Source organism: Mauremys reevesii, linkage group 1 (genome assembly GCF_016161935.1).
Source record: "Mauremys reevesii isolate NIE-2019 linkage group 1, ASM1616193v1, whole genome shotgun sequence".
NCBI lineage: Eukaryota > Metazoa > Chordata > Testudines > Geoemydidae > Mauremys > Mauremys reevesii.
In genome coordinates, this window is record NC_052623.1 from 241560472 (window position 1) to 241579072 (window position 18601).

The following is an 18601-nucleotide window of genomic DNA, read 5'->3' on the forward strand; positions in this document are numbered from 1 at the left end:
TTTGTCCACATCTTTCCCAAAGTGTGGTCCTCAGAACTGGACAGAATACTCCAGTTTATTCCAGCTGTGGCCTTATCAGTGCTGAGTAAAGTAGAATAATTATTTCTCATGTCTTGCTTCCAATACTACTGCTAATACACCCTAGGATGTTTGCTTTTTTTGCAACAGGATTACATTGTTAATTCATATTTAGTTTGTGATACACTATAACCCTCTGATTTTTTTCTGCAGTACTCCTTCCTAGGCAATCATTTCCCATTTTGTATTTGTGCAGTTGATTATTTCTTCCTAAGTGTAGTCCTCTGCATTTGTCCTTATTGAATTTCATCCTATTTATTTCAGACCATTTCTCCAGTTTGTCAAGATCATTTTGAATTCTAATCCTGTCCTCCAAAGAGCCTGCAACACTGCCCAGGTTAGTATTGTCTGCAAACTTTGTAAGCACACTGTCTATGCTATTAGCCAAATAATTTATGAAAATACTGAATAGAACTAGGGTACGTCTACACTACGGGATTATTCCGAATTTACATAAACCGGCTTAGCAAAACAGATTGTATAAAATCGAGTGTGCGCGGCCACACTAAACACATTAAATCGGTGGTGTGCGTCCACGGTCCGAGGCTAGAGTCGATTTCTGGAGCGTTGCACTGTGGTAGCTATTCCGTAGCTATCCCATAGTTCCCGCAGCCTCCCCCACCCCTTGGAATTTCCGGGTTGAGATCCCAGTGCCTGATGGGGCAAAAATCATTGTCGCGGGTGGTTCTGGGTAAATGTCGTCAGTCACTCCTTCCTCTGGGAAAGCAACGGCAGACAAGCATTTTGCGCCTTTTTTCCCTGGATTGCCCTGGCAGATGCCATAGCATGGCAATCATGGAGCCTGTTTTGCCTTTTGTGACTATCACCGTATGTGTACTAGATGCCGCTCACAGAGGCGATTCAGCAGCGCTACACAGAAGCATGCTTTTGCATGACAGCAGAGATGGTTACCAGCCATACTGTACCATCTACCATACCATAAATTGGTAATAAGATGATCATAGTTACCAGTCCTTTTGCACTGTGTCATTTGCTGCTGTCATAAGTGCCCCTGGCTGATCAGCCAGGGGCGCAAAAGCCAAAATTGGGAATGACTCCCTGAGTCAATCCCTCCTTTTTGGTATCTAAAAATAGAATCAGTCCTGCCTAGAATATGGGCAAGTGTACTAGAGAACCACTGTATCATAGACCCAGAGAGCACAGCTGCTCTGTGTCAGATCCTGCAGAAATTATGAGCTGTATGCTATTCACAGGAGGTGCTCCTGCAACAACCCCACCTGTTGATTCCGTTCTTCCCCCAGCCTTCCTGGGCTACCATAGCATTGTCCCCCCACTTGTGTGATGAAGTAATAAAGAATGCAGGAATAAAACACAGTGACTTGTTAGTGAGAAACGAGTGGAAGGCAGTCTCCAGCTGCTATGATAGTCCAGACAGGACAGTAAGGAGTGTGGAGGAGAGGAGCCCAGCATCCCTCTGCTAGTCCAGGGGCAATTGAATCTTTTCTTTACACATGAAGGGTGGGGGCTGATGGAGCTCAGCCCCCTGTTGCTATGATGACGATGGTTACCAGCCATACTGCACCATCTACCAGGAAAAATTAGGGCCAGGCGCCCTTGATCGACCTCACTGATGCTAGTTGGCATGGTTACCAGTCCTTTTGCACTGCCCCATGTGCCAATAGGCTGATGATGAGGATGGATACCAGTCATATTGCACCATCAGCCACCCATGGCGGGGGGGGGGTAGCAAGGATGTTGGTGTTGAGTGCTGCAGCATTGGGTCTATCTGCAGCATTCAGTAAAGATAGGGTGACATGTTAAAGAGTCAAGAGAGGATTGTTTTCCCTTTCACTTCTGGGGGGGGCGGGTGCGTAAATTGCCGAGCTATGCCCTGACCCACCACAGACACTGTGTTTGACCCTAGAAGCATTTGGAGCTCAGCCAAGAATGCAAATACTTTTCGGAGACTGCAGGAACTGTGGGATAGCTTGAGTCCTCCAGTCCATGAGCGTCCATTTGATTCTTTGGCTTTCCGTTATGCTTGTCACGCAGCAGTGCGCTGAGTCCCTGCTATGGCGTCTGTCTGGAGATTTTTTAGAAATGATTTTGAATTTCGTCTACTGTAACGGAGCACTGATAGAACAGATTTGCCTGCCCTTACAGCGATCACATCCGCATGGTCCATGCGGGAGCTCTTTCTTTATTTTGATTTTTAACTGCATCACCACACGTGCTGATCGGAGCTCCACGCTGGGCAAACAGGAAATATTCAAAAGTTCGCGGGGCTTTTCCTGTCTACCTGGCCACTGCATCCGAGTTCAGATTGCTGTCCAGAGCGGTCAGTGGTGCACTGTGGGATACCGCCCGGAGGCCAATACCGTCGATCTGCGGCCACACTAACCCTAATCCGATATGGTAATACCGATATTAGCACTACTCCTCTCGTTAGGGAGGAGTACAGAAACCGGTTTAAAGAGCCCTTTATACCGATATAAAGGGCCTCTCAGTGTGGACGGGTGTGGCATTAAATCGGTTTTACGCTCCTAAAACCGGTTTAAACGCCTAGTGTAGACCAAGCCCCAGACCCTGGACAAATCCCTGCGGGACCCCACTTGATATACTCTTTCAGCTTGACTGTGAATCACTGATAACTACTGAGTATGGTTTTCCAATGAGAAATTCATCCTCCTGTTGTAGGTTTATCTAGGCTATATTTCCCTAGTTTGCTTATAAAGTCACATGAGACAGTATCAAAAGCCTTACTAAAGTCAAGATAGCTCTCTTCTATTGTTTCCCCCAATCCACAGGGCTTGTTACTCTGTTGGTTTGACATAACAAATGGGTTTGGGACAGGAATCAGAAACATGCAATCCTAAAACTATTTTATGAAGACTATACATAGAATTGCAAACACTGAGAGACTCAGCGTCTCCTACTGACACCAATGCAGAATAGGAATTCTAAAAATCTTGTATAGAAAGAACACTATACACAGTAGTCAGCAAGAAAGAGGCAACTTACATCAGCACACAGCTACAGAAATAAGATGGATTTGTTCACCTCTGCACTTCCTGTGCATGTTTAAGATCCTGATGCTTTTACACATTATGTTCACAAAGACGTCACAAGCCGCAAAGAGTCCTGTGGCACCTTATAGAGTAACAGAAGTATTGGAGCATGAGCTTTCGTGGGTGAATACTCATGCATCCGACGAAGTGGGTATTCACCCACAAAGGCTCATGCTCCAATACTTCTGTTAGTCTATAAGGTGCCACAGGACTCTTTGCTGCTTTTACAGATCCAGAGTAATACAGCTACCCCTCTTATACAAAGATTTCACAATCACTGCTGTTGGTGCCACAGAATGCTCTTGTATAAAAAAGGCAAGGATCCCTACTCTAAATGTCCAAATTTAATGCCCAGTGAAATTAATGGAAGCATTTCCATTGACTTCAATGAGAGCTGGATCAGGCCCTAAGTGAGTATATATTAACAAGCAAACTATCTTTTGCAGTTCTTTAAAAACACTGAATAAAGTACTACTGCATAAAGTCAGAGTTACATTGTCTAGTGGAGTCAACCACAATTCTATTCAAGAGACAAGGAATACAAGCCTGAATAGCTACAGTATCTCTAGAAAAATTAAGGGTAGGACATAAACATGTTAAGATAAATCCGGAGTGGAAATTACCTTGCACTGTGCATTATAAATATTTGTTTTAAAGGAAAATAGAGATTAAGCAGAAAAACAGCAGATAAAAAAACAAGTGGAAGGAAAATCTGTTATGTCTAATAGATTGGAAAAATTATTCAAGGATCGTTAATGTTTACAGAGTCATTTCTGTAATGCTGCCAAGGTCAATAAGACCTTGGGTTATCTGTCATCTCAGTTCTAGTTGCATAAGTAAACTAACTGCCTGTGGGTAGTTTTAACTGCACATTTAGCTACACTTTCCTGAAAGTTTTCTAAGGTTTATATTCAATGATTTCTGCTGGGCCCATTCTAGTTCTTTTCTAATTGTCCTTTTGAGGCTTGCACATATTTCCACCATTGCCCCATCATCCTCTATTATCTTAGGTCTGATCCAAAACCCAATGAAGTCAATGAGGGAATTCACATGGACTTCAGAAGCCTTTGATCAGGCCCCATATTTCCAAACCTAAAGAGTCCGTGTGTATGAATAGTGATTTTATGCAATAATGTGAAAGCAGTGATCTGCCACTTTTCCATTTAATTATGCAAACACAAACTGTGATCTTTGTCATAATGGTGCAACTACACTGACTTAATAGAGTTTTGTTGGTGCACTGAAAAGAGAATTTGGCCCCCAAAGTATTTATGCAAAGCTTTAACTTAAGGACAGTTTTAAAATCAGGTACTTAGCTCATAACAGAATCACTTTAAGCAGAGATTAAAACTAAATAAATTGTCTCTTTTTTAAGTCACAGTTTACTGAATTATAAATCTTGAATCTAAACATATAATGAAACAAAAGAAATGACTAATATCTGCCAGATAATCTAGCCACTGAGTCAAAATTATCTGTAAGGAAAGTAATGAAGATTTCTAAAAAAATAATCTCATTAATTTTAGGGTACATCTGATGTACAAATAAACATTGAAACAACATTGTCATTAGCCATAAAAATGAAAGGGAGATTCAACCCTCTGAAACATGTCTGTAGAAAATTATCATTTTTATTAAATATTATAAAAAGGTTAAAACCCACAAATTTTACTAACTAATTTTGGACAGCCGAAGGTCCATTTAGGTGTAGAAAGGATTCTTACTCCAGTCACATAACCCTGTGACAGCTGCCTTAACTCTGAATAGTCACACCAGCACACACAAATATTACAGTTCAAATCAGAGATTTTAAAGGAAAAGGCTACAAGTGCTCACACTTAAAATCTTGCTGTTTCTACATGTTCTGATGTTTGACAGCTATGAACATGTTATGCCATTTTCTGTTGTACTGAATTTTCCATTGTCACCTTTGAACACCAGATGGCAACATGAAATGCAATTCATATGTACACTACAAATTTGATGACTGTGAAAGAAAACCCTCTGTTTATGTGTCTAGTTACTGTAGCTATGGGATCAAAACCCAGTCAAGCTATCTCCCCATCACCTCAAATGCAAAACTAGACTTCTGGAGGATTTTCAAACATCAAAAATAAGTTTATAAAGAGGTGTTTTGGGGCTATGAAGATAGGGTTTTTTCCTAACACTATTTTCTCCTTTTGTCTGTCTTTCATGTCAGTGGAGTTAAGGAGATTCTGTTGGAGCAGTTCCCGACAGGGAAGATGAAATGTGTGTTATAAAAGTGTGTTAACAAACAAACAAAAACAAAACAAACAAAAATGTGAATATTAAAACAATATATAATTTAATACATGGAAAGTGGTCTCTAATCAACAACTTCCTTTCTCTTGATGATGACTCTTCTCTCTTCTCATTCAGTTTGGCCTCAGTACTGCCTTTGACATGATCAACTCAGCCCACTGGATCTACACAAGTGTCTTAGATTCCGTCCTGTCATAGTTCTGCTCCTACACTACCTAATTGTTTTTCTTCCATTATCTGGTGGTGCTTCCTCTACTCTACCAAGTTCTTTCTCTTCTTCTATGGAGCCCCTCAAAGTGGATTCATTAATTTGGAAATATTACAGGTCCACTGACATCTATAGGCAAGATTGTACTATTTACGCACAGCCCATAATAAGGAATGGCATGGAGCTGCACTGCCCTAAGCATAGCAACAGGAGGTAAAATGTTTCCCTCAAGCACTCAGATGCTCAGAGGCTGCTTGCTCACCACTACATCCTTTTATGTGGCCCATTCTAAAAGCCACAGCAGCTGGCAAGCTCTGCTGGCCAGTATGTGAGATGGAAAAGCCTTGGCTTTGCCTTCTCCAGGGCATCTTATGCCTCCAGAAGAATATGAAAGGAGTAGTCCCTACACTTCTCCCAGCACAGGTACTGGTATTTGACCTAGACCTTATGAAGGCCACTCTTCCTCGCACTATGCACCCATATATGGACCTGGCAGAATCTGGGCCCACAGTTACAAGAGAATAAGACTTTTTCCATTGAATTTTTAATAAATCAAAACCAAACAGTTACCATCAGGGATGTCAGCTTGATGTGTTTACAAAACAAGACTTATGAGACTACACACATTGGACTGCTCCCCTACCCTTTACTTTCTAAGTACTAAGTTTGTCCTCAAAGTCTCTTCTTTTAGATCTCTTCTGAGCAAACATATTCATCCAATATCTGAAGTCTTTGGAAGAAGTGCTGGATTGGGCTAGAAGTGGTTGTGTAGACAAGAATCCACCCCCTTTCCCCAAAAAAACTTTGTTTATGATTTGATTTCAACTGTCACATTAAATCAAAAGCCACTAAAATCGACTGAACAACTACTTTTCAGGTTCATATTAAATAATTCTAGCAGTACTATTTTATAATAAAACATTGTTTTGCATTTTGATAATGTATGAAAAACCTTTTTAAAGAATATTCTGACAATTAGACATTGATTTATTTGGTGGCTAAACAAATTTAAATTTGAAATATTAACCTAATTAATGATCCAAAACATTTCTAAGAACTTCACTGAGCTGCCATAATTTCTGTCAGCATATGTAGTACTGAATGACTAATAAAATACCTGAATTGAAACTATTCCAGTCTAGCAGTTTGTATGATCTTGTGTTACCCATAATTCCGACAAAGGCTGAGTTCAAAACAGCAAATTAGTAGATCAGTTATAGGAGCAGAATAGTGAAAAAAAACACTACCAACAAGAACACAATTGACAACACCACTCCACAGGAACTGGAAAGACATAGACAGCAGAGTTAATAAGAGGTTGAAATAGAAAGGGAAGAAAGTAAGGAGCATGCTATAGCACTCGGCATGATCAAGTGTACAGTATATAGCAATTAACAGATTTTTTTTTCTGTTTTGTGTTCAAACAACCGCTTTAAATGTTCTTTCCTTTTCTACATTTTCCTGTTTATTTACTTGGCAGCTTATGTGTTTCCTTTGCGAGGAATTGAGTCAAATTATTATTTGACTCAAAAGCTGGTTAAGATAGTTCCCACACCAGTTACTGGGGTTTCCAAATTGCTTCTCTCTCTCTTAGGCATGATACTGAATTTGATGGATTGTGAGTCCTACATTCACTGGTCAGAAGCAATCAAAGTTCTTCAGCAGATGCTGCTAGAGCCATTTTCGTGTGCAAACAGAAACTATTTAATCAGCATATGCATCTACCATCAGTTCTTCTCCTGCTTTCAGGCAGTCTGTTATCAAATGTTAGTCAGTAAAAAAAAAAAGTGCATAGTGCAAGATGTTATTTCAGAAAATATCAGAATATAGTTGATATCTTTCCCATTCCTTCTAAGAATGCTTTTTACTCTGATGTAGGCTTATAAGTAACACACACAAGTTTTTATAAAGAGAATAGTATACTGATAATTTATTACACTATAAAATAACCAAGGATTTATTAGTATCACATTTAAGGTAAGTATGTAAAGCCCCGAGCTAACTGCCAGTCAGGGGAGTTGAGGCCATACATAAATTGAGTATATTTATCTTCTAATGCATTAAGATATTTCTTTTCATCTTTTAACTATTGCATACATAGGAATAAAACAAAACCTTAGATGATTACAAGCAGGGAAAAGAAAACGTGTGTACTTAGTTACTTCAAAAAACCCTCAAAAATAGTTTTCTTACATTTATGTGACTCATGGATTTTGTTTCACATTCTCTGTCACATTTTATTGAGTCTTAAACCAATAACTTGAAGTTATCTAGACCCATTTGCAGAAATCATAGATAGTGTCAATGACAGGTAAAAGATTAAAAAAAAAGAAGCCTACAGCCTGAAAAAGATGCATTTGCAACAATTTTTAAAGCTAATTACTCCTGGCTAGTGAATGCAAAACCACAGTAGATGCTATTTTTCTTTAATCTGCCTCTGTTTCAGGGGAACTGACCAACTCAAATCTTTTATTTTTAGGCATATTTTCCATTTGATTCAGTGAATAATACCGAGATGAAGTACTAACAGCCAAGAGCTGCTTAACTCTGATGCCAGAAATAGAGCATGCAAAATGCATTAGCGTTGGAGTTTCCAAAGAAAAAATATCTACAGAAAATTACGTTAAGGTTTTCACTTGTTGCAAAATAAAAAGTTGTTTCTGTTTATATCACTTAAGAGTCAAAAACACTGGATGAGCTAAACTGTGGCCAATTCTTAAAGATTTTTAAAACTGCTGGAAATTAAACAAAAGTTTAAAGTTAACATGAAGGATTTAATCTGCTTTCATGGCTTTCACATAAAACATTTTATTTCAGAATTGCATCAAAGTTAACATTAAACCTTGGCCAAAAATTAACCCACAGCTTCAAAATCCAAAGGCATTAATTCTGGTTCTACATTATTAGGTTCATAGTCCCTTACTGCTTCATTACACCAAAAACATTAAGAAAAAATTGCTGAAGAGTTTCTCACTAAAAATCTTTTTCCCGCATGACTAATATTTTTCAAATTTTCATTCTTAATTAAAAAACTACAACGTTGTTTTAGTATAAATAAATAAATAAATAAATAAACAAACAAACAAACAAACAGAAATCCAAGGTCACAGTGAGACATGACTGAAAAAAGATTTCTTTAGTTAACATACCAGGATTGTGGATGCGGTCCAAAAGCTTCACAGAGCGTGCACTGACCACACCACCAACATGGACAAGGAAGCCAGGTGGAAAGGCCGTCAAGGTAAAAAAGGGAAATTCCTGTTAGGATTAAAAATATAAACAGCAGGTGACCATCTGTAAAACGCTGATGTTTGCCAATCAACATGCAGTAATTTATTATGCTCCTTGAAATACAGGCAAAGCATTAACACTAGGCAAAACACTTATTTTAAGCTTATTATGCACTATATCACTTGTATGCCATTAAGTATCCAACACAATGTGGTATTAGCAAAAGTATTCTAAGCAGTAAAATTACTTTTCCCCCATAGATTTGCATTCGGATATGGATATTAATTAACAACCCAAATGTTATTAAAATGTTGACTTTACAAAGCCTACATTAGCTTTTTTTTCCTTTAAAGGTACACTAAAAGAGTGAAATAAAAATGTTATTTATTTTCTGAAGTGATGAGGCTTAGTATTTAACTTACTTATGCCTCTGCACTTTTTAATGCTGGCTGCTACAACTGAGGGTAGTTTGGTATCCAAATTTTGAGAGGAACTGATTTTTGCTCCTGCAAGCATGAAGAGTGCCTTATTAGATAAAGTGCATCTAACACAAATGCCAACAAAGACTGGTCTGACAGCACCAATGGCTCTGGATAAAACAAAAATTATTCACGTCTTTAAAATAAAAGTGAAAGATTTTGAAGTACAATTATTAGACCATTCTTTACTAGATTAAGAAATAGTCACTGTCACCAATCATTCTAAATTCTTTTCCTGAGATTTTTTTTTTTACTATCTTCAGCAAAAATGAGAAAGCAATACTCCTCCATGTCCAGACGTCCTACTCAAGACAGTCTCTTTGAGAAACAAGGCTAAGGGCTTGACATTGTGAAAAACTATGTATGTGCTGTGAAATAAATTCCTCACATTCAAATGAGATGGACCCAAGATGGACAGATTTAATTTTATAATTATAGACATACATACTGAAATATAGCATACTTATGGGGGAAAGGAGATGGGTTTCCATCTGCCAATTCTACAAGCAGAGAGGCAAGAAAATAAATGAGTCATGCAACAATGGTTATTTCATACAGTTTTTATGGCTGATTAAGTGTTAAAAAAGAATATTGTAATTTAAAGCGATTGCCTAAATTAAGCATTCCACTCATATTCTAGTCAACTGACAAAGTGCAGCTTAAAGAGAGACTATCAAATCTCCTGAGGCAATGAGTGGCATTAAAAAAATGATTAAGACTCAAACCCTAGGGTATTGCTGAAGATCAAAAATATTGCATGTTGTATGGAGGCATTAGAAAGCAGAGTGATTACAAAGAGTGACTCTGCAGCCATATACAGCTGCTTATAGACAAGCCAGAGGACTGGTCAGGGTACAAACAGTGGGATTGGAACCTGCTGGGATCCAGTGGATTACAACAGTTTGTGGAAAGAGGAGCCAGGCAGCCACTACTACAACACAGTGTGTGCAGATGCTCCATGCAGAGCCCTGTAGGCTGCAAGGGGGAAGATTCCCGGCCACCAATATCTTTCTAGTGCCCTCACAAATCTCTTTCATTCTGGCTTTACACAAGGACTGGAATGTGAACCGTTGAAAAGTATATTGATATTTATTTTCTCCAACATAATTCCATATCAATCTATATAATATTATCTCTTAATAACTTTATGTTGTTAACTGACAGTTTTGCTCAGTTAAACTTTACTGGTTTTAAACACTAAAGATGCTAGATAACTAAACTGGCAGAAGAGCTTTTCTATTGAGGAATGGACATGATATTTTAAAATATTTCTATTTTATGTGCATTTTAAAGGGTTTTTTAAATAAATTTAAGGCCATACCATGTTTAGGTTATATTAATACAGTAAACTATAAACACCAAAAGAGATTATGCTTACCCACCACTGAAAAACAAGCAGACCTTAATTATGCTTTTATCCATATGGAAATGTATAAATTACTTCTGTCTTTTTAAAATACTTTTGATAAAGTTATTTATTAAAGATAATTTTTAGTTTATTTACAGTCTCCTGACATTTCTTCTGCAGGGATAATCCATAACAACATACTATTAAAACAAATAGTATGTCACTTGTAAATTTAAAAACATTAAAAAAATCAGGAATATTTTTAGTCAATGTATGTTATTTATGTCCCCAGATCATCAAGATACTTAAGCATGTGCTGAAGTGTCTACTCAGGTTCTTCAAATTCTGTATGCGCTTAAGTATCCTGCTGAACTGAGGACTATATCCTGTCAGATTAATTCTAGACACCTAAACAAACCTATGTAACTCCATCCAGGAACCCTCAGTATTCTCAAGTGCTCTTATTTACCTAAGAGTGATGTCTCATTCACCTCTTATAACATTGAGGAAGTTTCATCTCATTTGTGAGATAAACAACTTGGAGTGCCCCTTGACGATTGTTTTACCCATACCATATACTGTATGTATTAGTTTGCATAATACTGCAAAATTTTGAATGTATATATTTCACAGTACAACCCTGTCAAATAATGATCCCATAGTAACCAATGTTTTAAAATATTTCAATAGTTCTTTTCTCTGTTATTTGACAGCTGACAATGGACTACCCATAAAACAGTGCCCAAAAAACCCTAACAAATATCTGCCATATTTAGGAACACCAAAGAGCTGTAATTTATTTCACAAAACGAACTAGCTAACCAACTGAGAATACTGATCATTTTGCCAATACTACTTCACACTATCATTGTATTTCCTCTTATGCTATGTCTACATTAGGAACTAGGGCATGATTCCCCTGCTTGTGTACACACACTCACGCAAAATAAGTGAGAGCTTGCATAAGTACAAAAAGCAGTGTAGCTGCGGTAGCACGGGTAGCAGTAAATCCATTTGAAACCAGCAGGCATGTATTTTGCACAGAACAGCATAGATCCTGGACAAATACTGGCACTGGTTGAAAGCAATAACTGCTTCTAGACAGTTACTTTAAAACTGCCACTCCTGGTCAATTTGATGAGCTTGCAATAAGTTCTTCATTCATACTTATGTATCACATACTACTTCTACATCTATAAAATGTAAGAGTGAGTACAAATGTACATGTGTGTGTATTTCCAATCATTTACTTAAGTGTGTATGTGTAAGTACATATAAAACACAAAATACAAAATAATGAAAATATACTAGGACGACAGTTCTCTAACCGTGCTCCATGGAGACCATCTTATTTGAAAACGAAGCAGTGGTGATAGAAGGTTCAGAGAAGCGAGCCACAGAATAAAAAAGTTGCAGAACCATGGCGCTAGTCTAAGTTCTAATCATTAGGATTGCACAGGTGAAACTGAGAGCAGCATTTAGCTCCCTTTGTAAGAAATGTGTGCTTAATACTGCACCATTAAAGTCATCTGGAGTTTGTCCACTGAGAAGGCGGCAAGAGGACCAAGTCTTATATAGAAATAGATACAGACACTTGTACAAAAATATGTACAAAGTATATACATTTGTACATAAAGCTGTGTTACAGTTGCAATTACTGTGAATATACATCCTGTCACTAAAAACATAATATAAAAATTAATATATGTGTATATAGAGAGAATAATACAAGACAGCTATATATTTTCACAGCAGAATTGTTACCAAGATTATCCCTCCATCAAAATCTTTGTTGTTTTGAAGTTCAGGTTACTTGAGTAAAAAACCCAACAATATGATCCCTAAAAAAAAAAAAAGTGGAAATGTCCAGATTAGGGTTCCCATACATCCGGGTTTTCCCAGACATGACCTCTTTTTTGGCTTCCTGATCTCCGTCTGGGCAGATTTCTGAAATAAGAAGAAATGACCTGGATTTTTCCTTGCGTACCAGACACTGCAGCTCAGAAAAAGAGGTTTCTGCACCCCAATTAATCCCTCCCCTGCATCCACAGTTGCCGGTTCCTGTTTGCCCCCTGGCCCGCCAGGTAAGCGGAGCCATCAAGCACCTCTTGACTGCCCTGCCACAGGTACTCAGGGCCGGGATGGGAGGGGTGACAGGGCTGGGGTGACAGGGATAGGCCCCAGCTCCCTGCCATGGGGAAGAGAAGAGGCCCACAGGGAGGCACTGACTGACAGGCTGGCACTGTGTCCCAGGCCTGATCCAGCCACCATGCCACCGAGACAGGGAACGCAACATTGCCCCCCACCTCGAGTGGAGGCCACAGATACCCCCTGTCACCCCTCCCAAAACCCCTTACCAGTACACACAGACACCCCTCCGGAACCTCCCAAAAATTCCTTCCCAGTACAACCCCCAATACACCCCCAGCACCTCCCAACTGTATCCTCCCTCCGGGTCCCCTTTCTCCCCCCGCAGTGTCCTCTATTTGGGAACTTGAAATATGATTGCCCTAGTCCAGATAAAGGAACTTTCTTTAAAATACTCTAATACTGACACAGCATATCAACTGAATTACACTAAGGCCTGGTCTACACGGGGAAGGGTCGAACTAGATGCGCAAGTTCAGCTACGTGAATAGCGTAGCTGAACTCGAACTACCTTAGTTCAAACTACTCACCCGTCCAGACGCCGCGGGATCGAAGTCCGCGGCTCCCCCGTCGACTCCGCCACCGCCGTTCGCAGTGGTGGAGTTCCGGAGTTGACGGGAGCGCGTTCGGAGTTCGATATATCGCGTCTAGATGAGACGCGATATATCGAACTCCGAGAAGTCGAACGCTACCCGCCGACCCGGGCGGGTAGTATAGACGTAGCCTAAGAGACTCTACATTTCCACAAGAGACTTTTCTGCACTTCCAACATATAAAGAAACAATGCACATAGCAAATTTACTGTGACACGTTTTTCTGAATGCAACACGTTAATGCCATCTTAAGCAACACTAACCAGTACTTACAATTTAGGTATATAATCTTATACATATGTAGGACAATTTATAAGCTCCTGAAACCCTTTCAACTACAACTCTCCTTTTCTACCTGCCCTAGAGTCATTTTTTTATGCTGTAGAAAGATGGGAACTGTGTAGCTAAAGGCATCTCAAACCCAAGGCTCATGGCAGTAGAATACTATCACAGTTACGATACTCAACTAATATTCCACATGATCTGCTCTATCCCTAAAAACATAATCTTATATAACCCTTTTTATTAGGGCTTTCCATTAATCGCAGTTAACTCGCCTGATTAACTAAAAAAAAAGATCGCAATTAAAAAATTAATCGCAATTAATCACAGTTTTAATTGCACTGTTAAAGAACAGAATGCCAATTTAAATGTATTAAATATTTTTGGATATTTTTCTACATTTTTAAGTATGTTGACTTTAATTACAACACAGAATACAAAGTATATAGTGCTCAGTTTATATTATTTTTATTACAAATATTTGCATTGTAAAAATGATAAAAGGAATAGTATTTTTCAATTCACCTAATACAAGCACTGTAGTTCAATCTCTTTATTGTGAAAGTGCAACTTACAAATGAAGATTTTTTGGTTACATAATTGCACTCAAACACAAAACCGTGTATAACTTTAGGGCCTACAAGTCCATTCAGTCCTGCTTCTTGTTCAGCCAACCACTAAGACAAACAAGTCTATTTACATATATGCAAAGGTGAAAGTAAGCCGGTACGGTACGGTGTACTGGCAAGAGCCGGTATGCCATGCCAGACTGGGCTAGCTTCTCCGGTGGTGATTTAAAGGGCCCAGGGCTCCAGCTGCTTCGGGGAGCCCCGGGCCCTTTAAAGCGCCGCCCGAGACCCGCTGCCAGAGCTCCAGTGGTGCTTTAAAGGGCCTGAGGCTCCCCGAAGCAGCCGGAGCCTTCTCGCAGTGGCAGGAGCATAGGGCCCTTTAAATCCCCACCCGAGCCCGGCAGCCAAGCTCCGGCGGGAATTTAAAGGGCCCAGGGCTCCCCACAGTGGAAGGAGCATTGGGCCCTTTAAATCCCCGCCCGAGCCCTGCCGCCCCGGGGTAGCAGCGGCTGGGCTCCCACAGTGATTTAAAGGGCCCAGAACTCCGCAGCAGCCAGAGCTCTGGGCCCCTTAATTTGTCCCTGAGCCCCAGGGCTCCCAGCCACCTCTGCAGCTGGTAGCTCCTGGGTGATTTAAAGGCCCTGGGGCTCCCAGCCACAGCCCCAGGGCCTTTAAATCTTGAAAGGCCCCGCCTCCTCCAGTTGAGACCACGCCCCCGCTCAGGACTCCTGCGTACTGTTAAGTCCTTTAAGTTACTTTCACCCCTGCACATATGGGCGATAATCCTGCCCGCTTCTTATTTACAATGTCAACTGAAAGTGAGAACAGGCATTCGCATGGCACTTTTGTATCAGCAATGCAAGGTATTTATGTGCTAGATATGCTAAACATTCGTATGCCTGTTCATGCTTTGGCCACCATTCCAGAAGACATGCTTCCATGCTGATAATGCATTTATTAAATTAGTGACTGAACTCCTTGGGGGAGAATTTTATGCCTCCTGCTCTGTTTTACCCGCATTTTGCCATATATTTCATGTTAAAGCAGTCTCAGACGATGACCCAGCACATGTTGTTCCTTTTAAGATAAATGTAAAGTAATGCACATTGGAAAAAATAACTCCAACTATACATACAATATGATGGGGGCTAATTTAGCTACAACGAGTCAGGAAAAAGATCTTGGAGTCATCGTGGATAGTTCTCTGAAGATGTCCACGCAGTGTGCAGAGGCGGTCAAAAAAGCAAACAAGATATTAGGAATCATTAAAAAGGGAATAGAGAATAAGACTGAGAATATATTATTGCCCTTATATAAATCAATGTACGCCCACATCTCGAATACTGTGTACAGATGTGGTCTCCTCGCCTCAAAAAAGATATACTGGCACTAGAAAAGGTTCAGAAAAGGGCAACTAAAATGATTAGGGGGTTGGAGAGGGTCCCATATGAGGAAGATTAAAGAGGCTAGGACTCTTCAGCTTGGAAAAGAAGAGACTAAGGAGGGATATGATAGAGGTACATAAAATCATGAGTGATGTGGAGAAAGTGGATAAGGAAAAGTTATTTACTTATTCCCATAATACAAGAACTAGGGGTCACCAAATGAAATTAATAGGCAGCAGGTTTAAAACAAATAAAAGGAAGTTCTTCTTCACGCAGCGCACAGTCAACTTGTGGAACTCCTTACCTGAGGAGGTTGTGAAGGCTAGGACTATAACAGCGTTTAAAAGAGAACTGGATAAATTCATGGTAGTTAAGTCCATAAATAGCTATTAGCCAGGATGGGTAAGGAATGGTGTCCCTAGCCTCTGTTTGTCAGAGGATGGAGATGGATGGCAGGAGAGAGATCACTTGATCATTGCCTGTTAGGGTCACTCCCTCTGGAGCACCTGGCATTGGCCACTGTTGGTAGACAGATACTGGGCTAGATGGACCTTTGGTCTGACCCGATATGGCCGTTCTTATGTTAAGAACACTTTCACTGGAGATTTGACAAAACACAAGAATGTACTAATGTGAGATTTCTAAGGATAGATATAGCACTTGACCCAAGATTTAAGAATCTGAAGTGCTGTCCAAAATCTGAGAGGTACAAGGTGTGGAGCATGCTTTCAGATTAAAAGAGCACCACTCTGATGTGGAAACTACAGAACCCGCAACAAGAAAGAAAGAAAGAAAGAAAGAAAGTCTATGTCCTCTGGAATGGTAGTAGAAGCATGAAGGGACATACATTTGAAAATGTAGAAAACATCCAAAAAATATTTAAATAAATGGTATTCTATTATTGTTTAACAGCACGATTAATCACGATTAATTTTTTTACTTGCTTGACAGCCCTACTTTTTATAATATGATTCTTCTTCACTAGATATTATAAAGCTATGTGTTTTTAAAACAGTATAAATAATAAAACAAAACTTTCACACTGAAACACTACAGGTGACTGGCATTTTCTTGACCTTTTAAAAATCTTGTTTTTCAGACACTTTTTTATTGAAATGATAGATCTACAGCCACAGAATATCTCATATGCTAGCAGAAACAAGGGCACTCAGGGAAAAGCTTTTAAAAAGTGTTAGTTTATTTTCAAACTGAAGCATTACAAGCAAAAGCTATGTACTTGTATTAAAATGTAAATGAAATTTTTAAGTGAAATGTACAATCATGCCAAATATTAGTTAAGCAGAAGTATGTTGGTTAGCTAAACGTTCTTGAAATTAAAACAAAAAATATCAAAACCCCACATCAACAAGATCGCAAAGAAATCTGGCAAAACCTTGCAAAAAAGAAAACACGGTTTTAAAATGATTGTTCAAAATTAGAAAAAAGTCTTCAATACAAGAAAAAAAGAACTCAAAGAAAAAGGTCACACAATATTTTGAAACATACCCTCCTTCGACAGAACCTATGAGGCGATCCTTCCTTAGCAATGGACAACAAAATATGAAAAGACAATCATCCACTTTCTCATATAAGTAGCTATTCATTTTAAAAAAAGTATATTTCATATATGTCATTATAATTTCTGGTTTTGTCTGACATACATTTGGCTTCAAGTATGTAGTTCAGATAGATCAAAGCCCTTATTAAATGAAAACTGGTCTCCACTCTCTATTCCTCTAGAGTCTCTGGATAGTAACCTTGTCTACACTAGATCTTACTTTGGTACAAGTTACATTGCTCAGGGGTGTGAATACTCCACGCCCCTGAGCAAAATAAGTTATACTGACCTGAATGCCAGTGTAGACAATGCTATAGCTACCACATCTGATGGGAAGTGGAATAATTAAGCCCACGGGAAAGCTCTCTCCCTTCGGCTTAGAGCATCTTCACCACAGCTGCGCCACTGTAGCACTTCTAGTGTAGATGTAGCCAGTGTTAAATTATGAAATATATGTTTTGAGAATTGCAATATAATACATTATATATATATATATATATATATATACTGAGAGAGAGAGAGAGAGAGAGAGAGAGAGAGAGAGAGAGAGAGAGAGTGTGTATTTTTATATATATATATATATATATATATATATATATAATCTGACAGTTAAATACACACACCTGTTTTTTTCCCCCATGTGTTTCTACAATTTTCAGAGTTAAAAAACAAACAAACAACAACAACAAAAAAACAGTGACTAACCTTCTGTAACTGTTGTTCTTCGAGATGTATTACTCATGTCCATTCCAATGCAGGTATGTGCTTCCCCGGGCACCGCTACCAGAAAGCTTTACCCTCAGTGATAACCATCAGGTCACCTCTGGTGCCCCCTGGACTCGTGCACTCACAGCGCTGGTATAAAGGGTCCCGCTGAGCCCTAGGTCGCTCAGTTCCTTCTTTCTGGCTAACTCCAACAGAGGGGTAGGAGGAGGAATTTTGGAATGGACATGACCAACACATCTCAAAGAACAACAGTTATGGAAGGTTAATAACCCCTTTTTCCTCTTTGAGTGCTTGCTCATGTTCATTTCAATGTAGGTGACTCCTACGCAGTTGTGCAGATCGGGTTCAGAGTTTACTGGCATGCTGATTATAGCACTACTCAGCCAAATCCAGCATCATCTCTAGCCTATTGGGTGATGGCGTAGTGAGACGCAAAAGTGTGAACTGACGACCACGTTGCAGCTCCATAAGTGTCATGGATAGGAACTTGTGCCACGAATGCTTCTGAAGATGCTTTGACCCTTGTGGAATGTGCCATCAGGGCTGGGATCTTTGCCAGGTCGTTGTATGTGCAAATACAGGAAGTGACCCATGATGAAATTCTTTTGGCTGAGACTGGAAGACCTTTCATCCTTTCTGCAATGGCCATGAATAGTTGAGTGGATTTCTGACATGATTTAGTTA

The 18601-nt window shown here is 39.4% G+C and overlaps 1 protein-coding gene across 18 annotated transcripts in view; it reads right to left on the reverse strand.

The window, feature by feature from the left end:
- C2CD5 (C2 calcium dependent domain containing 5) overlaps positions 1–18601 on the reverse strand; it is a 114572-nt gene that overhangs the window by 61481 nt on the left and 34490 nt on the right. For 9 of the 18 annotated variants that reach the window (XR_005600111.1, XM_039543190.1, XM_039543184.1 and 6 more), the window contains 2 exons: positions 17140–17172; positions 8748–8856 (listed from right to left, as the gene is read on the reverse strand). Coding sequence is in view for 17 of the 18 variants with exons in the window: in XM_039543190.1 (XP_039399124.1) it covers positions 8748–8856; positions 17140–17172 (142 nt within the window). In the remaining variant the exon portion in view is untranslated. The remainder of the gene's footprint in view (positions 1–8747; positions 8857–17139; positions 17173–18601) is intronic. The other 9 variants (XM_039543253.1, XM_039543245.1, XM_039543236.1 and 6 more) reach the window with 1 other exon arrangement.